The following is a 27,744-nucleotide window of genomic DNA, read 5'->3' on the forward strand; positions in this document are numbered from 1 at the left end:
TATAACTATGACAAAGTGGGAACATAAAACCAACTCGTAACTCATTGATAACCTAGACTTTCCTGCCCGTGTCATGGATAGGATAAGTTTCCTTCAGAATCTGTTTTTTTTTCTGACTTCCCGTGAATGGCACTCACGCCAACGCCATCACCACGATCTCCCGACTTCTCCGCGGCCCGAATGACGGTCACACGTTTACAGCATGCGCAGTTACCTTTGTCCACACGTTATGACCAGATCCATGACCATGACTCAAGAATACGGTTTGTTTGAACACGTACGTCTACGACTGAGTCACGGCGTCCTTGCACCTCAACGAACATCCACAAAGAAAGTTCGTCCTAAATCGGCTCCACCTCGGCATAACTCACATATTTAAATGTGTCTAAGAGCTGCACAGTTACGACGATCATTAGAGATGCTGACATCAGTTAAGCTGGCAGTTCGACCCGCGTAAGTGCCGCAGGGGAAGCCAGCATTGTTCGGCTTCCTGTCGCGCCATCACCGCCCATAGTTCCCATCAGAGTGCCGCAATCATCCTGTAGGGACAAGTCGTCATTTCCTGGAGCCCACCAGGTTCTCACCACGTACTCTCTCATAAACAGCGCTGAACAGAGCGGAGAACAACAGTTCCGCACCGGCCACAGACGCGCGCACAACACGTCCACGGCTGCGGACAACCCAGCAACTCTCCATATCATCGGCACTGCTCCTCCTTCGACGGCTGTTCTGACTCGGAAGACATGTAAGTGGCTCGTTCTGCCTTTAATCTCTGGGAAGGTGTAATTGTTTCTGGGCTGTGCGCCACTTTTCCGACTCATTTCTGTCACTTAACCGCGCGAGAGGGCTGATTCTCCAGACGAGCTCTGAGGAGTTATCCGCGCGAGCTGCGCCCCGGTGTGACGGTCCATTATCGCCGCAGTGCCGCCGCTTTCATCTTCATCACTACCTCCCGCATTACCAACAATCCATCAGCCGCGCGCCGGTAAATACACAAACAGACAAATGAGTTTCTTCTTCTTGACTTCCAAAGAAGTCTGTAGCTCCTTTGTGACTTTGCGGTGGAAAAAGTATCAATATTGTGTTCATTATATTTTCAAGCTTGGACACGCTGCTTTTTCGGCCATGCCTTACCGTGCACAGCCAGTGCAACATGTTTGCTTTCAACGACAGGTAGAATAGAAGAGAAGCCAAGAACGTCTACGACAACCTCCCTGTAATGCTTAGGTCCCAATTGCAAAAGGGTGTTTTGGCACTTTCGGGCCTGACCCTTACGTGTCCCCGTCGGACAGTCTGCAGTCGCCGGGCTATTTTTGTGCCCGGCCGGGATCCCGAATCAATAAAGCTCAGACTTAAATTGAACGCGGGGCCCTGTAACAAATAGACGCCGTGAGCTAACCGTGCGAGACCCGGGAGGTACCCGGCAGTCCACCGGGATAAATGTGTAGCTTCGGGGCTCGGCCGGGACTACACCCCCGACGGGCACCGGCGCAATTGGGACCGAAGCATAAGGCAGGACATGCCGAGGCGACAATGTGACGAGTGGCACGATTTTATGCAATAACCCCCAGATATGCAATAACCCCGGCCCTGCCTGTGCGTGTTATCATGGCTTTCTCCCGTGTCTGATGCCACATTTGTTCCCTCTCACATTCCATCATGTCAGCCGTGCAGCTCTGTGGGCTGTCAGACCTCTCCGCAGGGTCGACACATGGCAATTAAGTCAAGCTGATTCCTTTATCTGGGTCTGGGTCAGCCAAGGCATCTCCAGTTCCTTTTTTTTTTAAAGACGGGTGCGTCGGTTTTAATTTGCTGAATCTGAGCCTGTCACGGTTTTCAGTGAGTTCTGATCCGATGTGCCTCAGGTCGTAGTTCGATTGTCGGCTCAGATCATCGTGAGATTTAATCAACATGCAGGGAAATTATGTTCTCCCAACAGAACTAAGCCGTCGGCTTATTTCGGACGTATTTCTAAAGGCGTTCTTATCGGGCATTCTACTTAGTCAGGTTTTCTTTTTGTCGTTTTTGACTGGCGGACAAAACGAAAACCTGACAAAACAGAATGCCCGATAAGAAACGCCTGTGGAAAGACGTCCATAACAAGCCGGGGCCTGACCTCTGTTTGGAGGGTAGGCAAGTTGAATTACAGATGTATATATTTCTGAGAAGAGCAACATCAACTGAACTTTGATGGCATGGTGTATGGAAAAATACCCATGGGCAGTATTAGCATGTTGCCTTCTCCTCGATAATTGATTATTAGAGAAATGATGAATGATAACTGGCGCGGTGTATGAAACATGGAGTTGCTCAACACCAGGGAGAAGAACAATTCATTTTCAATTCTTACTTCAGAAACCTGACCCATACAAACACACACAGATAGGAAATATCAGGACTACATAATAATTCATAACAAGATACCTGAAACCTAGCTTATACAAAAACTACCTTTTAAAATATGGACATAGTGCTTCAAGAAAGCACTGTAGTGGTGTGAGTAAGAATGAACGAGTGTAAGACAGCACAACACGGCGGTAGGTGCAAAACAAAGGAGTGGTTTCGCCATAGAGGGGCACTGGAAAAAGTATAGTAAAGTTCACTGCAAATACATACCCCAGGGCTAATTGCAACGACATGTACAATTATGTAAGAACCAATTAAACATGCGTTGCTTCGCTTTTCATAAATGATGACAGGGTACAGCCCGCACTGTGGAGGCATTGTCAAAGCATCAAAGACTTGTTCCGCTTGGCAATCAGCCCGTTATTCATCCAGTAGGTTCAACAAACATTTCAGCCAGAGAAGATGTCTTCGGTTTGCATCTGACTTCCCGTCTTTTTCGGTATAGTGAATAGTTCCCCAGGGGTATGCCATGGTTACTTTCATATACATCAATGATTTCTTCATTGTTATCAATCTCCCTTGTAACCTAAATAGCGCCTAGCCTCCGTTGCAGACTCCTTCCGGCTGTTTTCTTTTTCAAGTTATAGTTTTACTTTTACATTTTTTCTTGTTACTGTCCTTCCCGGCCAGCAACAAGAAAAAAACAATGTAATAGTAAAACTGTAACTTGAAAAAGAAAACAGCCGGAAGGAGTCTGCAACGGGGGCTCGATAGCACCGATGTCACCGGGCTGTTCTATAACCGCCGACATCTTGAGCAGGCAGGATTAGCACAGCACAGAAGGGTTGATGGGGGCGGGTCATCAAAAGGGAGGGGAACAGAACCAGTTTGTTTTCCCTTTCTAAGGTAATACTGGAAACAGAACTTTGTAGATGCTTCAACTCGTTAGAGTATGATTATGTATGTGAGTATGTCAAAGGGAAAACAAAAATATTAGCAAACGACAAAATTTAGTTTGATTCTAAGAGGAAATGAACACAAATAGTAGACAAGAGATGGCAGACTTTGCCCGCTTACCATTACTGCTTTGGGACCATTCGAGTCCTACAGACAAAACGGAACACTGAAGATATTTGTTTGTTTGTTTGTTTCTGTTTTATTTAGCCAGGGTGGCCCAACTCAGTGCACTATACACTGCTTTGCAGTGGGGCCCTGGATAACACAATACAATCAGTACAAAACATAAGTCTAAAATACAGGCAGTAGTAGTGGGCAACCTCAAACCAACCGTACACACTCACACCACATCTTCAGAAAAGAGGCTGTAGCCGCGTATAGTTCCCGTTTAGAACTTTATTCGAGCCCACACCGACATGTTTCGCCTGTGTGTGGCTTTCTCAAGGATCAAGGCTCGAATGAGCACAAGTACAGTGTGTTCTGGCTTTTATAGGCCATTAGTGCAAGATGCCCTAGGTGGCTTAACCAATCACATTACAGCAAATATCTTGGTAGTGCACTCTGTTTTTCTACAGTTCTAAATGCACTGACTACATGACCTCACTTGACCTCTATCAGTATGACTTCATCTATTGTTCTAGAACAATTACAATTGTCACAAAGGTCAATACATGTAAACAAAGAATAGAGTCCGTGTAGCTTCTAGCCTTTCTCTGCCTTTGCAACGGCTGTCTCTGGCGCTGGCGTCGTAGGAAGCTCTGGCGTATCTGCGCTGCAGGCTTTGGGCAACAGTGGCGGCGTCTTCAGACTCTCTTCTCTCGCTGTAGCAGTCTTGGACTGTGATGGTGGGGCAGTCTGCTTGTGCTCTTCTGGCGGCGGATGTTCTTCCAGCTTCTTCTCTTGATGAAGGTTCTTGGGCTGGTGTACAGGATCTCCTCTGGGTCCGGAGCTCCAGAGCGATTCACCGGCGAAGTCGACTCCAATGTGGAAATTCAATAGGCAGTAGTAGTGGGCAACCTCAAACCAACCGTACACACTCACACCACATCTTCAGAAAAGAGGCTGTAGCCGCGTATAGTTCCCGTTTAGAACTTTATTCGAGCCCACACCGACATGTTTCGCCTGTGTGTGGCTTTCTCAAGGATCAAGGCTCGAATGAGCACAAGTACAGTGTGTTCTGGCTTTTATAGGCCATTAGTGCAAGATGCCCTAGGTGGCTTAACCAATCACATTACAGCAAATATCTTGGTAGTGCACTCTGTTTTTCTACAGTTCTAAATGCACTGACTACATGACCTCACTTGACCTCTATCAGTATGACTTCATCTATTGTTCTAGAACAATTACAATTGTCACAAAGGTCAATACATGTAAACAAAGAATAGAGTCCGTGTAGCTTCTAGCCTTTCTCTGCCTTTGCAACGGCTGTCTCTGGCGCTGGCGTCGTAGGAAGCTCTGGCGTATCTGCGCTGCAGGCTTTGGGCAACAGTGGCGGCGTCTTCAGACTCTCTTCTCTCGCTGTAGCAGTCTTGGACTGTGATGGTGGGGCAGTCTGCTTGTGCTCTTCTGGCGGCGGATGTTCTTCCAGCTTCTTCTCTTGATGAAGGTTCTTGGGCTGGTGTACAGGATCTCCTCTGGGTCCGGAGCTCCAGAGCGATTCACCGGCGAAGTCGACTCCAATGTGGAAATTCAATAGGCAGTAGTAGTGGGCAACCTCAAACCAACCGTACACACTCACACCACATCTTCAGAAAAGAGGCTGTAGCCGCGTATAGTTCCCGTTTAGAACTTTATTCGAGCCCACACCGACATGTTTCGCCTGTGTGTGGCTTTCTCAAGGATCAAGGCTCGAATGAGCACAAGTACAGTGTGTTCTGGCTTTTATAGGCCATTAGTGCAAGATGCCCTAGGTGGCTTAACCAATCACATTACAGCAAATATCTTGGTAGTGCACTCTGTTTTTCTACAGTTCTAAATGCACTGACTACATGACCTCACTTGACCTCTATCAGTATGACTTCATCTATTGTTCTAGAACAATTACAATTGTCACAAAGGTCAATACATGTAAACAAAGAATAGAGTCCGTGTAGCTTCTAGCCTTTCTCTGCCTTTGCAACGGCTGTCTCTGGCGCTGGCGTCGTAGGAAGCTCTGGCGTATCTGCGCTGCAGGCTTTGGGCAACAGTGGCGGCGTCTTCAGACTCTCTTCTCTCGCTGTAGCAGTCTTGGACTGTGATGGTGGGGCAGTCTGCTTGTGCTCTTCTGGCGGCGGATGTTCTTCCAGCTTCTTCTCTTGATGAAGGTTCTTGGGCTGGTGTACAGGATCTCCTCTGGGTCCGGAGCTCCAGAGCGATTCACCGGCGAAGTCGACTCCAATGTGGAAATTCAATAGGCAGTAGTAGTGGGCAACCTCAAACCAACCGTACACACTCACACCACATCTTCAGAAAAGAGGCTGTAGCCGCGTATAGTTCCCGTTTAGAACTTTATTCGAGCCCACACCGACATGTTTCGCCTGTGTGTGGCTTTCTCAAGGATCAAGGCTCGAATGAGCACAAGTACAGTGTGTTCTGGCTTTTATAGGCCATTAGTGCAAGATGCCCTAGGTGGCTTAACCAATCACATTACAGCAAATATCTTGGTAGTGCACTCTGTTTTTCTACAGTTCTAAATGCACTGACTACATGACCTCACTTGACCTCTATCAGTATGACTTCATCTATTGTTCTAGAACAATTACAATTGTCACAAAGGTCAATACATGTAAACAAAGAATAGAGTCCGTGTAGCTTCTAGCCTTTCTCTGCCTTTGCAACGGCTGTCTCTGGCGCTGGCGTCGTAGGAAGCTCTGGCGTATCTGCGCTGCAGGCTTTGGGCAACAGTGGCGGCGTCTTCAGACTCTCTTCTCTCGCTGTAGCAGTCTTGGACTGTGATGGTGGGGCAGTCTGCTTGTGCTCTTCTGGCGGCGGATGTTCTTCCAGCTTCTTCTCTTGATGAAGGTTCTTGGGCTGGTGTACAGGATCTCCTCTGGGTCCGGAGCTCCAGAGCGATTCACCGGCGAAGTCGACTCCAATGTGGAAATTCAATAGGCAGTAGTAGTGGGCAACCTCAAACCAACCGTACACACTCACACCACATCTTCAGAAAAGAGGCTGTAGCCGCGTATAGTTCCCGTTTAGAACTTCATTCGAGCCCACACCGACATGTTTCGCCTGTGTGTGGCTTTCTCAAGGATCAAGGCTCGAATGAGCACAAGTACAGTGTGTTCTGGCTTTTATAGGCCATTAGTGCAAGATGCCCTAGGTGGCTTAACCAATCACATTACAGCAAATATCTTGGTAGTGCACTCTGTTTTTCTACAGTTCTAAATGCACTGACTACATGACCTCACTTGACCTCTATCAGTATGACTTCATCTATTGTTCTAGAACAATTACAATTGTCACAAAGGTCAATACATGTAAACAAAGAATAGAGTCCGTGTAGCTTCTAGCCTTTCTCTGCCTTTGCAACGGCTGTCTCTGGCGCTGGCGTCGTAGGAAGCTCTGGCGTATCTGCGCTGCAGGCTTTGGGCAACAGTGGCGGCGTCTTCAGACTCTCTTCTCTCGCTGTAGCAGTCTTGGACTGTGATGGTGGGGCAGTCTGCTTGTGCTCTTCTGGCGGCGGATGTTCTTCCAGCTTCTTCTCTTGATGAAGGTTCTTGGGCTGGTGTACAGGATCTCCTCTGGGTCCGGAGCTCCAGAGCGATTCACCGGCGAAGTCGACTCCAATGTGGAAATTCAATAGGCAGTAGTAGTGGGCAACCTCAAACCAACCGTACACACTCACACCACATCTTCAGAAAAGAGGCTGTAGCCGCGTATAGTTCCCGTTTAGAACTTTATTCGAGCCCACACCGACATGTTTCGCCTGTGTGTGGCTTTCTCAAGGATCAAGGCTCGAATGAGCACAAGTACAGTGTGTTCTGGCTTTTATAGGCCATTAGTGCAAGATGCCCTAGGTGGCTTAACCAATCACATTACAGCAAATATCTTGGTAGTGCACTCTGTTTTTCTACAGTTCTAAATGCACTGACTACATGACCTCACTTGACCTCTATCAGTATGACTTCATCTATTGTTCTAGAACAATTACAATTGTCACAAAGGTCAATACATGTAAACAAAGAATAGAGTCCGTGTAGCTTCTAGCCTTTCTCTGCCTTTGCAACGGCTGTCTCTGGCGCTGGCGTCGTAGGAAGCTCTGGCGTATCTGCGCTGCAGGCTTTGGGCAACAGTGGCGGCGTCTTCAGACTCTCTTCTCTCGCTGTAGCAGTCTTGGACTGTGATGGTGGGGCAGTCTGCTTGTGCTCTTCTGGCGGCGGATGTTCTTCCAGCTTCTTCTCTTGATGAAGGTTCTTGGGCTGGTGTACAGGATCTCCTCTGGGTCCGGAGCTCCAGAGCGATTCACCGGCGAAGTCGACTCCAATGTGGAAATTCAATAGGCAGTAGTAGTGGGCAACCTCAAACCAACCGTACACACTCACACCACCTCTTCAGAAAAGAGGCTGTAGCCGCGTATAGTTCCCGTTTAGAACTTTATTCGAGCCCACACCGACATGTTTCGCCTGTGTGTGGCTTTCTCAAGGATCAAGGCTCGAATGAGCACAAGTACAGTGTGTTCTGGCTTTTATAGGCCATTAGTGCAAGATGCCCTAGGTGGCTTAACCAATCACATTACAGCAAATATCTTGGTAGTGCACTCTGTTTTTCTACAGTTCTAAATGCACTGACTACATGACCTCACTTGACCTCTATCAGTATGCCCGCTTACCATTACTGCTTTGGGACCATTCGAGTCCTACAGACAAAACGGAACACTGAAGATATTTGTTTGTTTGTTTGTTTCTGTTTTATTTAGCCAGGGTGGCCCAACTCAGTGCACTATACACTGCTTTGCAGTGGGGCCCTGGATAACACAATACAATCAGTACAAAACATAAGTCTAAAATACATATACACCGATACATACAAATTTTACAGAGCCATAATCCATACTCGTAGTCCATATTCCGTTCCTATCGTAAGGTAAGGTATTTGGTGTTATTGGAAGAAAACACTGGCACACACACACTGGCACACATACACACACAAGGACGAACAGTCACACACACAAATACGCTCTCACACACACACACACAGTCACACTTACACACACAGACGCACACACAGACACATACATACATACATACATACATAAATCAAAACATTTAACTGATTATCAAGAGATTACTGTTTCTTGTGTGAAAAGGTGAACAATTCTCTCTCCTCGGAGGTAATGTGATGACTGAATTGTCTTTGCGACGGTTAGCCCCGTGACACAAGTGGAGGAAACAGCGGAGTGATTCCCGGCACGCCCGGTATCTAACACTTCCTGAGCGCTTAATTGCCCTCTTTGCTAGGGTACTAATGTCCGCATTCCCACTGATTCGCCAAAGAATGGAAAGTTGCCTGTGTACTAATAGAAATTCCGGCTTGAAGATTACCACTGCCACATTACTCGAGTAACACGTCTTTTCCTTTATCCGTGAAAATGAAACTGTTGTATGAAATATACGTGATGACGTCATTCCGCACGGGAAACGTTGTTCAATTTCCTTCTATTCGCTACGGTGTAATGAAAGGGCGTTTCACGAGACGTATAGAAAGGTACAAGAAACTCTCCAAGAAACGTGTTCGCAATTATCTTCTTAAGTCTGAGGCTCAAGAGTGGCATGAAGTCACTAGGTGTCTCCGTAGACCATTTAACAAGGTAACAAGCTTCTTTGAGTTCCAAAAATAATAACTTTTTCGTAGCACTTAAATTGAAGTATAGTTCGAAGCAGTTTGCTTCCGTGTGATTTTGACGTGACGGGGAGCTGCTTATTGATAAGTCTTCTTTGTGTCCACCAGCCTGGCAAAATAGTAAGCCCTAAAACAACGTCCAGTACAAGCTGGAGTCTAACGCCTGCTTGGAGGATAAACCACCGCGTGTCTCCCAACGGGAACCTCATTGCTTCTCTCCACGCCAAGTGTGGGTTGGCGACATAAAGAAACCGGGACAAAATAGAAAGCCCGCCTAAAAACACTTAACTCCAAGCAGATCTCCACGGTGCCAAAATCGTGTAAGCTAGCCAGAGAAGCTCCAGTCAGCCAGAGAAGCTCCAGTCAGACTTATACGATTTGGGCACCGTTGCTTGGAGATTATGAAAACACGTCATAAACCAGCCTGACCCATTCCTCTGCTTGGAGAGAACCTTTCTGCCGGGGGCAGGTTGAGACAGGCCCATGGGGCCATGATGGGATAAGGAGAATCAATCATCTAACAAGAGGCATAAAGAGATGCTCCTATTGCTCAGCTGGCAGCAGCCTCACAGTTGAACTCCTGGTTCCGATTAGTTGCTAGCTGGGAGAGCTCCGTTGAAATCCTGGGAAGAGCATCTCGGTTGGGGATGCACCTGTCTTTCAGAAGGGACGTGTGATAAGAGTCACGTGTCCGAGGAGGTGCCTCGAGTACGTTTAAAGGGAATGGCTAGCACCCCCCCCCCTGTAAAGACATGTCCTGCTACAGAAACAGCAAGGGAACCTGCTGACCTATGAGCCACTAGGCACTACAAGAATAACAACAACCTTACGGCTTCGTTCCTGCCACTCGTTTGCTTGGCAATTCTCATCATCCTGCGAAAATCATTCATTTCTTCGTTGACTCTCTGAATTTAAATTTCTGAGAGACCACAGAATCCTGACGTGTCCTGAGAGGAACGGTATGCTGCTCGGTACGTTTGGCTGAATGCGTCCAGAGATTATCTTCTAAATATAAGCAGGCGACTCGCCAACTCGCCCGCACTTCAGCCCACATGAACTAGCATAACTAGAAATGAATGCTCAAACGTGATTGAAGATATTGCAAGGGATCGCCCTGCCATATTTGACATTTGCCCATTTTCCTACCGAGTGCATCTCAGCAACCTACGCTGAGCCCTGTACGTTTTTGCGCACCACCATAGCTATCTTTATGACTCAAAAGGCACGAAATAAAATATGAATACAGTTGACCTTACAGCCGTATTCCCCAGGGAGCCATTCCCCACGGCATTTATGATGTTCTGTGTTATCTATCGCCACAGCGGAGTTCATATTGCAGCTGGGATGAACCTATTACTCTCAAAATGTGGTCAATATTTCGGTCAATGGAGCATCAGATGATCTGTATTATTTCGTTGCCCTACTCTGGTCTTTACGAGACAGACTTTTCTTGAAACAATGAGAAATACTTTCCAATCCCCGTGAGCATGCGCTGTCCAGTTGAAACCCCAAACACGTCCCAGCCTTGTTAAGAGTCGCGAGTTAGCGGTAATGGCAGTGCCGCGAACACTGATATTAGACTTTTTTTTATTCCAACATCGAAAACAACACATAGTGATACCGCACTCAAGCAAACACGTTTATTTAGGCGGCATCACTAAACATAGATACAAAACATGTGACGAAGTATGGTACGGGAACAATACAGGAACCGAGGTGTAAAAGAAAGAGTAGTATATATATAACAAGACAAACTTTAGCTTAAGTATGGAAACGCTAAGTATCTGATATATACAATTGAGTTACGGATAAGATTTGCGCATTGAAATTTGAAGATGACAAAGGAGATCCATTAAATAAAAGGTGTAGAAGAGCATGTGAGACTTGAGAGCGATGTTGAGATGGCGTTGCGTTTGTCTCGTGCGTAGCGAGTTCAGAAAAGACGAGCGTTTGGGTGGTTGAATGCCGTGCCACCTCAAGGGCTCGTCTTCTTCTTTGTGCCAAAGGCACCACAGGACGTGCCAATGGGTGGTGTGCCATGGCATTCATAACCCAGCGTTTACAGCTTACGTCCTTTACAGGAAAGTTGATGTCCGGCTAACAGAATTTTGGGTCTGATCACATCACGTACCTTTCCTCAGTACTGTATGTCAAATTATGTACAGTGGTCACATCATTGTATCTTAAGAGAACCTCGTAAGTTTGGTCACCAAAAACGCCTACGTGGAATCCTTACTAATGCAGTCTGAATTATGAAACCATGACTAGGACTATGAAAGCAAAATGATAACGTAGAGATCCGTCAATCTTCAGCCGAAGTAAGGAACCGTAGGATGCATCCTCTCTGTCTGTGAGGAAGTTATTTGTTATCCGAAGGCGGGAAGATCCTTAGCCGGCGGCGGGAAGGTATCTTATTTCCGGCGCGTTCCACAAGGGTGCAATCCGCCCCGTTAACCGCAGAGTTAGAAGTCGTTACGCGGACTACGGGACCTGCGGGTGGAGAAAGGCACTTGTACAAAACGGCACATGTCTGGATTTAAGGAGATGATTGAACTTCAGGGTGTTTTACGTCTTGAAAACTTCCTCTATTAGTCCATTTTGTTAAGCGTCTGTAATGAGGTGGTGACGCAGTCGCGACGCTTCTTCAAGAACAACACTTTCTTTATCTCTCCGAACCGGACGCACTCGTCTCGTAATGTTCTCCTTAAGGAGGTTTAAGTTATGGTCTTCAGTTGTAACTGCGAGATCTTTATCTTAAAGAACACGGCGTCTTCATTCATCGTTTACGTCCTTTTAGCCACCGACCACGCCAGACCTCTTCCTGCACATCTTTCCGCAGCTGCTTCCTTCGTGTCTGTGAATGCGCCAGAGGGGAGTGTTATTGCCTGTAAACCTTCTTCTCATAACGCTTCAGACTTTACAGGAAAATTCACTAAGGGTGTTCAACAATGATCTGCGAATCAGATCCCGCTTTGTACAAATGATGTCACAACAAGCAAATTCCCGTCCCCGACGGAGGGACGGGACTGTGGTGTGTGCCCTAACCTTTCGGCGGCACCCTCTGGTTGCTTTCACAACTTAATAAATCAGCATCCATCAATGGACTTTCTATCACCATTTTTCACGATACTGTCATTTGTACTACATCTGTGATCGAAACGTTGCTTCTTGTCAGCCCACAAATCCAAGACAAAATCAAACCGTTTTGAGTAGAATCCTCTGCGGACGGAGTGACGCATTTCTAGCCACATGACGGTGATGTCAACCTTGGCTTTGACTGTGAAATCACAAACTGTATTGTTGGATCTATACGTCAATATGACCCCCGGGAACGGACTGGGATAACAATAACCGTGACAATGACGGTTATGTAACCCCGACCGTGGGTTTTATAATAGCTACATTATAGGTAAAAGCAAGTTGAAAACAAGACATACCAAATATCAAGACAATCCACCTAGGCATTCTCGTTATTGTGTTCAAACACAAACACACACACGTTTCTTTCTTAGACGTTTTTGCCCATTGTCAGAGCTCCCTCCCCTCTCCAATTATGATACGCTCCGATATGGCATCGACTGTTCCAAATGGCATCGACCGTTTCAAATGTCAACTTTTGTTCGGGAGACGGAAATCTTCATGGCTTCAAATGAGAGGTTTCATTACCTTTAGCTCCAGAAAACAGATGCTTGGTGCCGCCCTAATTTTCGCTAGTTATGGAGGTTAGTTAACCCTGTCAAGTCTTAGCACTGGCAACACCCTTTGTTTTCTTGTACCTCTGAACTCCCTTCTGTGCCACAGACGTGCACTTCACCCGGGCGCTATAGCAGAGGTTGTGTATTTACAGACCCGCACGCTAATGCATTGTCCGAGGAGAATTTCAACAGTCATAAATGGACTTTTTACTAAAGAGGAAGCGACAGACGTGCTGCACTCGGCGTAGTCTCAACTGGTGGCCGTAACGGTTTATTCAGGCGACCACTACGCGCTCATGAAAGCATGTTGCTTACCGCTGCACAGTCCCCTAATTGGTTTATGATGCCATAAGGGGAACATAAAGGAGGTCCCAAGCGTGACGCTCTTTCAGTCACAGGAGATTGTTTTATGTTCCTTCACATTTTCTAAGTGCACATTTTCCGCTATTTCATAGACATTATTAGTTAATACATACAAGGGCCAGGCGGTAACATTGATGGGACTTTAAAGTACATCCATAATCATAGATGTGAGGTCATTAGACCCTTTCAGAACACAAAACAGACGTGACAGCCCAAGCCGTATGCTTTAAGTTACCGATGCATGACCCCTTAGTCAGGAGTCAGGGCTATTGTGGGGCTTAGCAACTGTGTACAGTGCTCCATCGTAGCCTCTCATGTGCAATGGCATTGGCACTGCCAATGGTCTGAGCCTTGGCAAACGGTTTGCAGTGTTGCGTCTTTGACTACATTGTGATAGGACTGTTCATCCATCAGAGGGCCTGCCCTTCCCACTAATCCTCGACGACGGGGAATGAGCCAGAGAGAGACAGTGTGATTGTTCTGCTAACTGATCAGTTCTCTGCTAGTGATCCAGATTAGAAAAGTGCTGGAAGTCTCTCAAATACCAAAATTTTACCATAATTCATAGATTAATCAAGACGTGTTGAATGTCGTCGAACTCTCTATCACAGATCTAGAGACTGAAAAGCTTTAGTTCCATCAAACCTACAAGTACTCGTCGAAACCTCTGTTAGTTATTGAGATGAGGAAGATTTGGATGCCTTCTTTATCCCTCAGATCGATACAGTAAGTCGCACAGATTAATTACCAAGGTTTAGTCAATCTTCTAAATGGCTGAACTTTGCTAGGCAAAGAGATCGAGAAGTGCTTGACGTCTTCGAAATTTGTTCCACTGAACTCCTCGAGAGGCGTTAGATGTGTCTGTTACATCTTCCCCATGAGCGTTGGATGTCCTTAAAATCGGCTTGTCGACTAAAACTGTATGTCGAACAGACTTTCGTATGTTGGATGTCTGTCAGACCCACTTCACTAATAAGATAAAACCTTAGGCACACAGCAGCTGGCATGTAAATCCCCAGACTAACACCGTCGGTTCCATTTGTGCCATGACTCTTCCGCTGTGTGCTATACTATATAGCTAAAGCCCCCCTCTCATTGGGCCCGCGGCACGCTGGCGGCGTCACTGCGTCCTAAACTGGATTTGTGTTACCCTTGAATTTATGATGGGAATATCATTCAAGTATGACCAAAAAGACAACAAAACACACAGAGCTTAAAAATATTCGTTTTTTTGTCGATGAAATTTGTTGAGTGCTTTGTCAATTCGATCGGCCGCAGCCGCAGGTCCAGTGAGAGGGGGGGCTTAAGTCTTGATGGTGCACACGGAGCAGCGGGACAATTATCAGGCTCGGCGTTGGCCTTGCTTCGTGCGGTTCGCGTGGTGTTCACAGGTAGAGCGGATTAACACGCTCACGCGTACGCCACGTGTGGCAGGAGGTCACCTGAGGTTCATGTTCAGCAGAAACCAGACCCGGCATCTTCGCTTCTGCTGCAGATTTACGTGAAATCCTCCATCTAACGACCGCCAAGCTGTCCCCTGAGTTACGTGCGATTATGCTTGAGAAGATGCAGACTGCCTTCTGTATCGTGAATGGTTGATCGTCTTAGTTCACGATTTTCTGACTACTACGCACATGTGCAGGGTAATTACAATCACAAGCGTTTTTCTTCATAACCGAAAGATGTGCCAGAGCATCCTTTCAATCGCAATTGTTTCAACAGCTGGGCTATTGTATTATCGTAAATCAACCCCTGCACTCCAATGACTTGCTTTGTACGTACAACTTCTGCAGAAAAAATGAAAATAAGAATATAAAGACCATGGTACTGACAGACCAGCCACGAGGATGGGTCTCACTGGATACCGAAAACAACCGAAAACAACAAATCACTCATTACCGAAAACAACCGAAAACAACCGAAAGCAACCGAAAGCAACCGAAAACAGGATGTTGTGAACCTCTGACGGTCACCGCCGATTGGAAATGCTTTGTTCACCCAACTTTCGTACCGCCAAGTACACCAAGAGATGCTTCGTTATGCCTTATTAGTCAGACAGTTCTTTGAAGCGTTGATGGGGTGCACCCGCACATTCCACGTTTTCATTCTTTGCAGACTTCACTTTGGGTACTTGCTAATTGGTATTTTATATCCAATGACTGTAATCATCATTCCTGACATCTGAAAGTCCAACCGACTCCTGCGTCGACTGTACAATGTTGAAAAAATACAATTCGTAACAAAACAGGCAAAAAGTACATAACACGAGAAACAGGTATACCCGCGTCCCCGTTACAACCATCATGATGACTTCTACATTATTATTCTTGTATCCAAAGTCTATGGCGCAATGTCAAGGATCGGCAAGCTATTCTGAGAACGTTCCCTTTGTTGAAACCAAGGACAGGATACTCAGCACCAATCAAAGGACTTTCTATTACCATTCTTCAAATCCAAGACAAAGTCAAACCGTTTTGAGTAGAATCCTCCGCGGAGTGCGGAGTGACGCATTTCTAGCCACATGACGGTGATGTAAACCTTGACTTTGACTGTGAAATCACAAACTACATTGTTGGCTCTATACTTGATTCCCGGGAAGGGACTGGAATAACAACAACCGTGACAATGTAACCCCGACCGTGGGTTTTAAAAGGGATAGGAATGTAGTTACTGGTCAAGTAAAGGCAGCCCCACGTACCGAATGTCAAGACAATCCACCCAGGCATTCTCGTGCTCACACACAGACACACAGGCACACAAACACACTCGCCCGACAACATAACTTTCTTGGCGAATGTAATAAAGAGCAAAGAAGGCATTGGGTTAATCTCCAACCAGATCTCCACGGTGCCAAAATCGTGCAAGCCAGCCAGAGAAGCTCCAGTCAGCCAGAGAAGTTGTCAGGCACCGTCGGGCTGCTATAAAAACTCCTTCTGCCAGTTGGATACGGTCTTTGCAACCGTTGGGTCTGCTTGGAGATTAGCATCGGGTTTCATATTGAGAGGGACGCGCGGGACCCGATGGGCGGGGAGAGTCAGCTTGACAGCGCTGCTCCAATTCGATCTGCAAACCAACCTCATTCCCAAGTTCATCTACATATCAAAGGAGCCCAAAGCAATTTCAGAACGTTAAAACTGGAAAGAGTCTGGACATGGCAATCTGTATGACATCGACATTTACTTGCAGCATTTATCAGCACATCATCTCTATCATGATTTCATACTTTTGGCTTTTAAAAAGAGCACGGAAACAAGCTGCACGAGGAGTCCTTTATATATTGGGACCATAAAAAAATCAGCGCCCAGATTTTCAATTAGAAAATGCAGCTAAAGATGATTTAAACATGTTCAAAATTTCATCCTTCGTCGTACGATTTTTTGCAGGCCACAATTTAGGCTTTTGCCACGGCCCTTTTTTCTAATGATGAGTGACAAATTCATAGATTTCAACTGCATTCTGATGGCTTAATTTTGCCAATGTTGATGCAAAGTGTAACCACCAGAACACGGTAGCAACATGAAAACAACGAGCCCGTGGAAGAGCCTGCTTCCAAGGTTAGATTTTCCACGTGTCAGATCTAGTACCACACACTGGTGATGCATACAATATTGTTTGCTATCTGTATACACGTGGGTTCATAATTACATCAGACCTCAGTCCTATCCTGTCTCTATTTTTAGTTTGCCAATAGAACAGTTTTCGGATGGCCCAGAGAAAGAATATGGCAGGTCAGTTGTATTGTCCATCAAAAAGAAAGCACATAATGGCAAAAACTGGAACTGAAAATAGAGACAGGATAGGACTGAGGTATGATCTAATTATAAACCCACGTGTATACGGACATCAAGAAATTATATGCGCGTGGTTCTGGGCCTGACGCGTGGCAAATCTAAACTTGGAAGCAGACTTTTCTACGGGCGCACTGGTTGCCTTTGTGTTCTGATGGTTACCATTTGCATCAACATCGACAATATATCAAGGTGACTGAAACCATCAGAACATGGTCGAAATTTATGAATTCGTCACCTCATCATTAAATAAAAAGGCCGCAGTAAAGCCTGAATATGGGGCTATAAAAATCGTAGGACGATGAATGGAATTTTGAACATTGCCCGACGATCTGCGATAGCTGATTTTACCTACGATTTACCTGCGATTTACCTGCGATCATCGTGCGTTGTACGGGAAATGCATCGTAGGTGCATCGTAGGTACTACGTGAGTTTAATGTGACAGGGGCTTAAGCCTGGCACGCGGCACGTAGGCGTGTAGAGTTGTGTTCCCCGCGCTTGTTGCCTCTTCATCCTCTTACAACTTCGATATGACGTCATTCAGACATTCATCGGCTTGTCGGGTCGGCGTGACAATGTCTCGAGATATTTGACAATGAAGAAGAAAAGGAAGTGAAATAATGACCATGTACTTATACTATAAGTACATGGTCATTATTTTACTTTCTTTTCTTCTTCATTGTCAATTATTTTTACTTTCTTTTCTTCTTCATTGTCATTAATATCTCGAGAAATTGTCACGACGACCCGACAAGCCGATGCATTTCTATAAGTTAAAGGGCGGTGACGAGGATGCACATGAAAGCTACTGTTGCACAATTCTAAAAGTCTAAAAGGGACAAAGCAACATGCACGTGATGAGGGAGTAAGCTGTCTTCGCCAGATGTAACAAAGCGGTGGGACACCAAAAACTCCCCCAAGGTAGTTCTCTCTCAGACGCTTTGAAACAAACGAGCAATTCTTTTTCTGCTGTGAATTGCCGCCCAAATACGACAGCATTCCTGGGAGTACCGCTCTTCGTGGGGCAAAAACACAATTTGTACCGCTGAGCTACACCTCCGCCTACACTCCAACTACTTTCACAGCAGTCTTATAAGTTGATATAACTAAGGGAGAGACATGATGTCGGCGCGTGTACAGCAGCTGGTGGGTCTTAAAAGTTGTTCACTTATGTTACATTGGCTTTTTGGTAGTTTGGGTGCTTGGTTTTTGTTTGGTTGTTTGTCGTGTTAGCGTGATTGTTCTGCCCCAACCTTATAGGTCCTGCCCTACCGCCGATGTTGCCCTCGGGAAAGGCACTTTATACGAATTACCTCGCCCTAAACACAGTGGAGAACAACCCACTTCCCCCACGACTATGGGACTACCTTTACCTACCTTTTTGGTTTGTTGGTTTGTTGGTTTGTTGGTTTGTTGGTTTGTTGGTTTGTTGGTTTGTTGGTTGGTTGGTTGGTCCAAGTCTGCCTCACTTACTTTTTTCAAAGGCAACTGTTAATACAGAGCCATTGTCACAAAATTGTGGCACTGAACAGGTCCCGATAGAGCACTCAATTGTGAATGGTGACCCGTCACTACCTTGTCAAACCAACAATAGCCATTGATAGACAAGCTTTTTGTTCCCGAATTGACGAATATGGTGGCCAAGGCCAATCCGTGGGAGGCTTTATTTTGGAATCCCATCTGAGTAATTTCTGGTCCAATTATGTATTATACGTTTCAGTATCTCTGATATTTGAACTGGAGGAGAAGCGCTGTGACCTTCCTTTTTCTTTCTTTCCTAGCTACTAATTGGGTGCGTCACTAGGGTAGAAAGACTCCTGCCTAGTTCAAAATGCCGTTAACCGTTACTGATGGAGTCATGGCCACTGGGCTAGCTAGGCTGGACATTCCCTGGGGGTGGTGCGGGAAAAGAACGAACGTCAACGACTTAGTAACGACATAGCTTCTTTTGACTCGTCAGGCTGAACAGAAGATAGAGACTGTTCATCGGACAGTTTAGGAACATGAGAGAGATAAGGTAAATAGAGTGCGAAACGTCCTTTGATTTGAGGTAGCTGCGTAACGGCGGAGCTAGTATGTCTTGCCTCAGAGTGGTTCTAGCGACTGACTACTACAGATAAGCTAAATCTCTAGTAGCATTTGAGGCCATAGGGACAGTGGGTTATTAATCCACTGTGTCTGGCACGGTATTGGAAGGCGGAGTCCATTCCTCTCCTTCCTCCACCTTATACCTCCCCAACCCGAAGTCAGGTACCCATTTTTACACCTGGGTGGAGTGGGGAAAGTTGTGTTACGTGTCTTCTTCAAGGACACAACGTCTAGCCAGGGATGCCAGGACTCGAACTCGCGACCCCTCGATCCCGTGTCTGCTAGCCTAGCCACTCGGCCATTCGATACCGATGAATGAGACTGGTGAACATGGTGTAGCGTGCGTAGTCCAGTGGTTAGCGGCCCTGTCTCTGGAACTAGAAGCCCCGGGTTCGATCCCGGCTGTGTCGCTCACCCGACATGCGCGCTGCCGGAAAGGGTCGCAGTCCTTAGGACGGGACGTTAAGCCGTGGTCCAATGTTCATTGTGCTTGCCGAAAAGAGCTAGGGGAATTTCCCCGGTACAATGACCTGTAAATACTGTACATAGCGTCTGTCTGCTCTGTCACGACCAGTGGAAGATTAGCTCATCTGTTCATTGAGTTTATTTGAGCTAAACTGGCTCGAGATCACTTTCCTAACATCTCCGCCCAAATGTCGGCGGATTCAGTAAATGTCGGGAAAAACTGTGTCTAAATTGGGCCTCAGTGTGACCCAGTTTATGAAACTATCAATGACCTTGTTTTATATACCAGCCATGCAATCTTCTCTGCAGGCTCCTCCGTCTTTAAGGACATTTTCGACGTACTAGTATCAATTTATCTATTTCACGAGCGGCCCAAGCTTTAACCAATACCTCTCCTACAATGGCCACGGTATTACATTTTGTAGAAAAGTTGTCAAGCTAATTAGACACACATCTTAATACGCCATAGATGTGTAAACTATCAGACAGGAACAGGCTGTTTTCCTCTGTCCAACCATCAATGGAGGATTTAACACCACATTATAGACATCCGGAGTTCCTCTCGCCTTCTCAACCTCTCGCCTCTAGGCGCTCAATCAATGTATCCGTCAATTTGGAAACGTATCTACCATGATAAAATGACAACATAGAAGAAAGGTCAATTCGGATCTCTATGAAATCGTTATGAAATACATGTATACCAAAAGGCGTCACAGAACCTGATGATGCATTGATTCCGTCACCTTGGCGATGTCATAGAAAGTTAGATGACTTGATTTATGCTGGGAAAAGTTCTCTCCAAGATCCGGCTTGTAAAAGAGTTCATGAATCATTCCCGGGTACTTTTCTCGTGGAGCGTAGGTTAACTCCTGCCTGGGTCGCCGGTCAGTATACGTACGCTCTCTCGGTGGCTTCCCGAAAGCGCTCTCTCGGTCGCTTCCACCTTGCCTCTCCCAGGCTCGAGAAGTGGCTGGAAAGAGAAGAAATCGGCTGGCCAACTAACTGGCTTCCACCCACATTCCACAAGGGCGGCGACCTCGCTGCCACCTCGCTGCCACCGAGCAATTTGATATTTTATAGATAGAAAACGAATCACTTTACGCTTTTGCTGTATTTTGCTGTCTTTTCAAGCACACTTTCACATGTATACATTTTGTATCAAATTCTAAATCTAACTTAGGTCGCAGCGAGAGCTCAGCGCGATCACTGTCTAGTGGCGTGGATAGGGGCCTTCCCGAGAGAGCGTACTAAAGCTAAAACATGCTAGCCTCTACCACGCCCCGCGGATAGCTGGAAAATAGTAGACATTGGCCAGATATGGTGAATAGGGAGTCGGCTACGGAGAGAGGGTCCAATATGCCATCCACGGGGCCTGTGAGGACGCTGCATCTACGAACAGTATCAAATTTATCCCCCCATTATTTGTACAAAGGAGCTGGCTCTGCGCTGAAGATCGTTTAGGTCATAAATCTAGAGGTCGCAAACTGTAACTTCTACAGCGGACTAACTCGTCTGGCCAATTTCTAGCGCCCTGTGGAGCCTGGTAGAGGCTAAAACCGGGCGGCATCCAGGCTTGGTTTCGATACCGCAGAAAACAATCAGCGACGCTTGCCCTTCTAAATCATTCCCCATCACGCCCCCCGCTCTTGTCTAATAGGGTATAAGTGCGGGTAATTTAATGTAGGAAAGGGCTCAGGGTTGTTGAGTTGTTGGCGCATGGCGGAGACTTGGCGCGACAACAGCAGCATGTCGTGGGCAGATAAGCTGGGACACAGGAGCGATCTCTCTGGGGGGAAAAGGAAGTCATTGGATCCACGGTTGTACCAGGTCCTTCTTTTGTCCATGCCGGTTAACAGGAAGTTGGTTTCGAAAGAGGCTGATCGCGTTACTTCGTCTGTGCGTGCTGTTGGAGATTCCAGCCACCTGAGTGTCGGTGTGTTCAGCTGTTGGCGCGACTACAGTGACATTGAACGAATGTTACCAGTTATGGTGTTTGATGTTTCGAGTCATCCAACTTCTCAGTGGGATGATGGTTTACACCAAAGATCGTTCAACTAGCCAACGACAGGAATAACTGGAAGAAACTCACAGTAGCCTGCAGCGCAGAGGACCGATGATGACCGTTTATACTTACTTCAAAAAGAACATCTTATATACTGCTACTAGTATACGATAACGAAGTTTTCGATGTTTCAGTTGTTCAATAGTTTCCACTGAACAACACCGTCGTCTTTTGTCAAAATCTTCGTAAGTATTCTGTTTTACTTCAGAGGGCAGATTCTGTACATGCACGATGCCGTAGATAAGGCATTACGCATAGGTTATCTAATAGCTACAATTTTGACTCTCATTTACGCAGGGAAAACAGGGACAAAGGGCGATCTGATAATATCCTTTCAGGAAAAGTAAACAGACCCGTTAGCGTTGGATATTGTCGCTGCGTACATCTTTTCCTCCACCTCATCATCGGATGTCCTTGCACCAACCACAACCTGCCCCCAAGGACACAGGCGTGTGCTGGATGTCAGCGGTAAGCTTGTATAGAGGATGTCAAGCCGGACAGAGCTGCCAGAGATGTACACATCCCAGACCTGTTACATCACCCGTTACAAGTACCGTTTACAGTTATAAGTGGTTAACGGTGACCACCGTTAGCCAGTTATAACTGGGCCAGGAGACGTCTCCTGGCTCTTGAGAGACATTGGTTACCAGTAGGCTCTGGACGGACGGTGGCTCTCCGGGCATGGAACGACACCACAGATACAGGACTGTAGGACTGAAAGCTCGCGAGATCTGCATGGAGAGTGCACGAGAGCAGTACAGAACGATGAATTTTTAGGTACGCATCGGGACGCCCGGATCCATATATCGTCGTTGGTCGTCCAGCAGCAAAACTCTGCCTGTTCCATGGTGAGGTGAGCAACTTTGGTTCATTTATACAGATTATTTTTGTATTGAATAGGCACAGATCCTCGTTAAATAATCTGCAACTATTAACTAGCTCGAACCATGCCCGGTGCGTGTGAAGAGGGAGGGGGGTCTTTTTAGCCCACTGCTGTTGTTACTGGCCTCATTCATAATTTGGCCACGTTCATCCAGATCAAACATGTATCAAAAACACAAAAGGTATGGTTTGTAATATTCTAACTGGAGTACGTAAAGAAGACTAGTCGAATCGACACATGGGTTCGCGGAAAAGGCTGGCCAGGCTGGCTACCCTACCAGGCTTAGTATGTTACCCTTTCTGGGCCCCCAGGGGTATGCATAGGGGCTTGGCCTGTAATGGAATTTCCTAGAGGAAAAATGTGTCAATAAGCCCATTCATGGTTGCGACTACACATGTGCAATGTCAAAGGTGAAGTCCCCTGAGACGTAAACAAAACCCTCTGGGCGTTGTTATGCAAATCTAGACAATGTGGAGAGGAGGACTGTTTACAAGCCAGGGGTCTTCACCTTTGACACTGCACATGTGTAGTTGGAACCGTGAATGGGCTTATCAATTTTATATATTTATAAATGCAGAAAAATGGGATGAGAGAGCAATCAAAGCAAATAACAGCACAAATAACACTATGTTTACATTGTGCAAACACATTCACACATGCTAACCCACAGAGAAATATACAAACCCATATGCATGTTTTGAATTTGATGTTTTGGTAAACAAAGGTCCTCCCCTTCAATCTTGATATTTGTTGACCGGTATATTCTATTGTAGAGTACAGTAGAGTAGATCCTTTCGGCCAGGTAGGAAGGTCATATTCCAATTTAGGCCGCTCATCCCTCTACTGGATCATGATTCCAGGCTTGTGAGGGCAGTCTAGTGCTTTGTATTTGTAGACTACTGGGATGAGCGTGTGTTTACCAAGTCTGTTTTTGAAAGTGTTCACTGATTAGAGTAGAGTAGTGTAGAGTAGAGTATTGTATTCGAATTTGTTTCAATTGACTCAGTATTCACTATTGGCTTTTCCTTCAGCACCACATCCCCCCCCCCCCCCCCCCCCCCCCACCAAACAGCAATATCATACGCTGTTGCCTTTCGTCCAATTCACCCTCAGCTGGGGATGCTATTGACCCAGGTTTTCCTTTTGAAAATTCTACTATTCGGAAAATTCCCATGCAGAGCGTTAAGGTCCAGAAAGGGTACCGGTAGTCTAGCAGGGTAGCCTGGCCTGGCAGCTGGCTAGCCTGCCTTTTTCTGCGAATGTTGCAGTAGTATTTGGCAAGGAATCTTTCGGCAATTTCAAGTTACAGCCTATAGCTACGTTAGGAAGGCCTCAATAGGAAATTGGAAGTAAAAGCAACAACTATGGTCTCCGGTCAGATACGAAACAAGAAAGTTATTCAGCCTTATGACACTTTTGACAGGTTTGTGATAAAATTCAATCAATCACCTATTGATGTATGTTGCTGAACTTGAGAATGGTGATAATTAATGATTAAAAAAGCTTCTCTTTTAAGAATCTCAAGGAAGGGGCAGCACCTTGATGATGTACTGTACATTCAAATGTGGATGAATTTGCTTTGAACAAGGAAGTTACTGTAATATTAATTCACTTTATATTCAATCAACTTCATGGTAGCAGAATCTTTCAGGGTAAGGAAAATAGACATTTTCACTTTAACTTTAACTTTAACTTCACGGTGGTGCACGTGGCAAGTGTTTTACAGAGAGGATGTGTGAAGGAATCATAAATGATTACAACAAGTTTTTTTCACGGTGATGATAAGTTCACTGTACATTGAGTGATAATCGTTGAAATAGTGAACATAAAGTTACAGTAAAAGTAAAAGAAACGAATTGCAGTATAGGCTGCCTATAACCTTGCTTTGAATGAAATGTATATGATATGTAGCTATTGCCATCAATGGGGCCTCCATGCATGGGGGCCGGGGGTACAGACAACACCTTATGCTTGTACTAAGTTATAGATAAACTGTTGCCCTGTTCACATTCACCATAGTAAATATCAACAGAATGTTAGTTGTTACAGATGTGATGTAAGAATGCTATAATGACGCAGCAAGCTATTGGCATACCCTGATCTTGGAATAGCTCATAAATTGTATTCTTCCCTGTGGCTATACTAGACAGATCTCCATCTTCACTGCTACCTTGTCCCCCCAACGACCCGGAGGTCAAGGGACTAGGTAGGTAGGTAGGTAGTAGGCTGTACTAGTACTGCCTGTCAGCTATATACATTGTACAAACACACACACATACACTGACACACACACACACACCAGGGCTCGAAATACTTAGTACTGGATGCACATGCACTTTATGCTCCCCATATCGCTGTGCACTAATTTTAAATGTGGGTGCACTCAAATAGTTTTAAAGCATTCCATGTGTAAATGCACTACTCATGGTACACTTGTATACAGTACATCTAACTCTAAGTGCCAGAAAAGATGGAGTGGTAGACTGCACTGCCTTTTCCGTAAACCCGTAGTACTAGTACTAACTTATATATGTACTAGTACATGATCAGTTTACATGCTAGAGCATTAATTACATAACATAACATAAGATAACATAACATAACACAGACCCGTACATGCTAGAGCTTCTGACTGCATTCTTGAATTCTTTCCAATTTTGAAAATATTGGACCCATTCGTGTCCCTGGGGGCCTGCCCTGATGTTTTACTCATGATACTCAAGATTTTGGAGGTTCATTCGAAGTGCATTGCAACAGCATAATTTGGGGATCATTTCTGATCATGGGAAGTTTATGTGCAGAGTCTCCTTCATTCATTTGTCTGTTTGCTATTCCAGTACATTTATTTAACAATGTATTTGTACATGTACATGTATTCACGCCTGTTGTCCTAGACCAGTACCTTGCAATTTGATTTATGTATCTACTGCTATCTAGTTTTAACTTACAAGTTACATTTGTTCTATCTTGCAGCTTCATGGAAAAGGGATATACCAAGAGGCCTGAGAAGTACATCAAAAGGACAACTGCTGCAACTAGACGCCACATGTAGAATCACAGACAGATCAGAAATAGTACTGTAAATGGACTTAAGTTTGCGGTGATTTGATTTTTGTGGTAGGTAGAAAATGGAGTGTTAGCGGCGGTTTTGATTTCGCAATGGCGCTACTCAGTATACATGTATGTAGTCGCATACAGATACTGTAAAGTAACAAAAACACTAGTATTGGCGCCTTTAAAGACAGCCAGTCGGAAACCATAACAAGACAAGGATGCTACAGATAGACAGACCAGTTGCTTTTGGCAGTGCTTGTGTGATCATTGCACACGAAAAAGCTGTCAAGGAATATTACTGTAAATTAAGCCTTTGACTTGGCTTGATATTCTTAATAAATCTGTATTCAATGTTCGAAGATCGGGTCTGTGTTCTATTTGTGCCTTGTTAACTGGTGCCTCAAAAACATCTACAATGTATAATACTAGTACATACATGTACCACTAAGACAAGGGGTAGGTCAGCAGAAGACAGAAATGTTCGCAGTGAAGCAGCCACTGCAAAAACCACGAGCATAAAACCAACGGTAATATTTCTGCATACAGAACACTTCACTGGATTTTTGTCCAGTGCCCCTGTTGAATATCCATTGTCTTCAGAGTAGCTGCTCTATAACAGAGGTCGTGTGCAAAATGCTACAGGCTGAAAACAATCTCGACAGCTAGGCTGGGAGGTGAGGTGGATTGTAGGCCCCTATGAAGACAATTGTGCCGTCGGTTACGGAAGTACATGTACCACTAGTTAACATTATAATCATTATGTTGCAAGATGATATTTGCGGCTGAATTGCTGGTCAACTTGAAATGTTGACCTTGTTCTCAGAAGGGCAATTAGCTACAGCCTGTGATTCCAACTGCAACAATTGTAGTATGTATGTAGTTACTTACAGGCAGCTATTGTCGGCTATAACTGCCCCCCTCCCCCATTGAATTCAAGCTTTACAGTTAGTTAAAGTTACAGTCCTCCCACGCCTCTCCGATTCGCAGTCCTTGGGCCACACAACTTTCTGCAAGTCTCTGCAGCGGGGACTAGTCCGCTGTTAGTGATGTTGTGTGTTTAACTTCCATACCCAGTTGCTGAGTGCTAAGCTGAAAAAGCAGTATGTTACGGCCGGTGATTGTACTCAACACCTACTGTGTGCAAGGTGAACACTCTACCATTAGGTCATCGCACCACTATATACAGTAGTGGAGTATATATTCTACAGAAACTGGTGGACAGCATACTGCTGTTAGCCTGGGTGCTATTCTTGCTTCTTAACCAGGACACCCATACATCTGTGTATTAGGCTGTACATAGGTTAAAGCACACCCCATGCTATATTGTAGATTACCTCCAAGCAGATCTCTATGTATGGGGTCAATATCATATCCAGCTGGCCAGAATCTACAGCCAGCCCCTGTAGAGATACTCTACAAAAACCACATTTGTAGGAGTAGACATTGCGATTCAGGACAATCGGTGATCCTACCAAGGACAGATTGCAATCGGGATCTGTACTAGGACAATCAGCAATTCTACCGGTAAATCTGCCCTAGGACAAACTCTAATTCAAACTCAAAAAGTGCTAAGATAAAGGAAACAGCAGTATTCTTTAAACCATGATTTTATTTAGCTTTGCTAAAAAAACTGCATATACTACATGTATCACTTATTACCAACTACACTGAAGGTAGGGGGGATATTAATACCAACTTTGCAAAATATGGAGATGGTCTATCTTAGCACAAAAATCACAGAATTTGGGCGATCATCGGAGTCTATCCCCCCTGTACATACCCCTTGAAGTTTGCACATGTTGTGATTGGGAATAGTCCATTTTTGCAATGGGATGATTTTGGAATAGTCTATATTTGTGTGGAGAATAGATTTGGCAAATGACTAGTAAAATGTACTGAAAAGATGAGACACTGAGTAACATCTTGAGACCTCAAAATTTGCTTTATTTGATCACCATCCAATTGATATCTTTCACCGATTATTAACCTTGTTATAACTTGATGAGAAATTTCTTTCAGAAAACATACATGGAATTTATCCGTTATGAAATATGAACTTATTCACCTAAAATAGTAATTGTGATTGTAGGTAGTGTGCTAAAACTGATTGAAATGTTGTGCAATGATTAATTATATTTTCCAAAGCATTTTGATCTAATGGTTTTCAGAATTTCTCCAAGTAGAATCACTGTTTGTCCCAGGACAGATTGTGATCGCT

General features: G+C 45.3%; 2 protein-coding genes and 1 long non-coding RNA gene across 3 annotated transcripts in view; 2 read left to right on the top strand and 1 right to left on the bottom strand.

The window, feature by feature from the left end:
* The first annotated feature begins 406 nt into the window (after positions 1-406).
* LOC136438622 (uncharacterized) overlaps positions 407-27,744 on the top strand; it is a 57,480-nt gene continuing 30,142 nt past the window's right edge. Inside the window, exon 1 of the mRNA XM_066433509.1 lies at positions 407-745. The gene's annotated coding sequence lies outside the window, so the exon portion shown is untranslated. The remainder of the gene's footprint in view (positions 746-27,744) is intronic.
* LOC136438316 (fibrous sheath CABYR-binding protein-like) lies at positions 4,006-9,619 on the bottom strand. The gene is made up of 7 exons (XM_066433078.1): positions 9,556-9,619; positions 7,496-7,765; positions 6,799-7,068; positions 6,102-6,371; positions 5,405-5,674; positions 4,708-4,977; positions 4,006-4,280 (listed from the first exon to the last, which is right to left on the bottom strand). The coding sequence occupies exons 1-7, from the start codon at positions 9,617-9,619 to the stop codon at positions 4,006-4,008; spliced, it is 1,689 nt and encodes a 562-aa protein (XP_066289175.1).
* Positions 22,125-25,885, top strand: LOC136438524 (uncharacterized). Its single transcript, XR_010756442.1, has 2 exons — positions 22,125-22,442; positions 25,446-25,885. It is a non-coding gene; the product is annotated as an uncharacterized lncRNA (long non-coding RNA).

The sequence above is a fragment of the Branchiostoma lanceolatum genome, chromosome 7, assembly GCF_035083965.1.
Source record: "Branchiostoma lanceolatum isolate klBraLanc5 chromosome 7, klBraLanc5.hap2, whole genome shotgun sequence".
Lineage (NCBI taxonomy): Eukaryota > Metazoa > Chordata > Leptocardii > Amphioxiformes > Branchiostomatidae > Branchiostoma > Branchiostoma lanceolatum.

Excerpts from the sequence above, each read along its gene's own strand:
- LOC136438316 (XM_066433078.1), bottom strand. The coding sequence starts at position 9,619 with ATGGCCCCATGGGCCTGTCTCAACCTGCCCCCGGCAGAAAGGTTCTCT. Across the intron at positions 7,069-7,495 it reads CGTTGCAAAGGCAGAGAAAG|TCGACTTCGCCGGTGAATCG; the intron begins GCTAGAAGCTAC and ends TCCACATTGGAG. Across the intron at positions 4,978-5,404 it reads CGTTGCAAAGGCAGAGAAAG|TCGACTTCGCCGGTGAATCG; the intron begins GCTAGAAGCTAC and ends TCCACATTGGAG.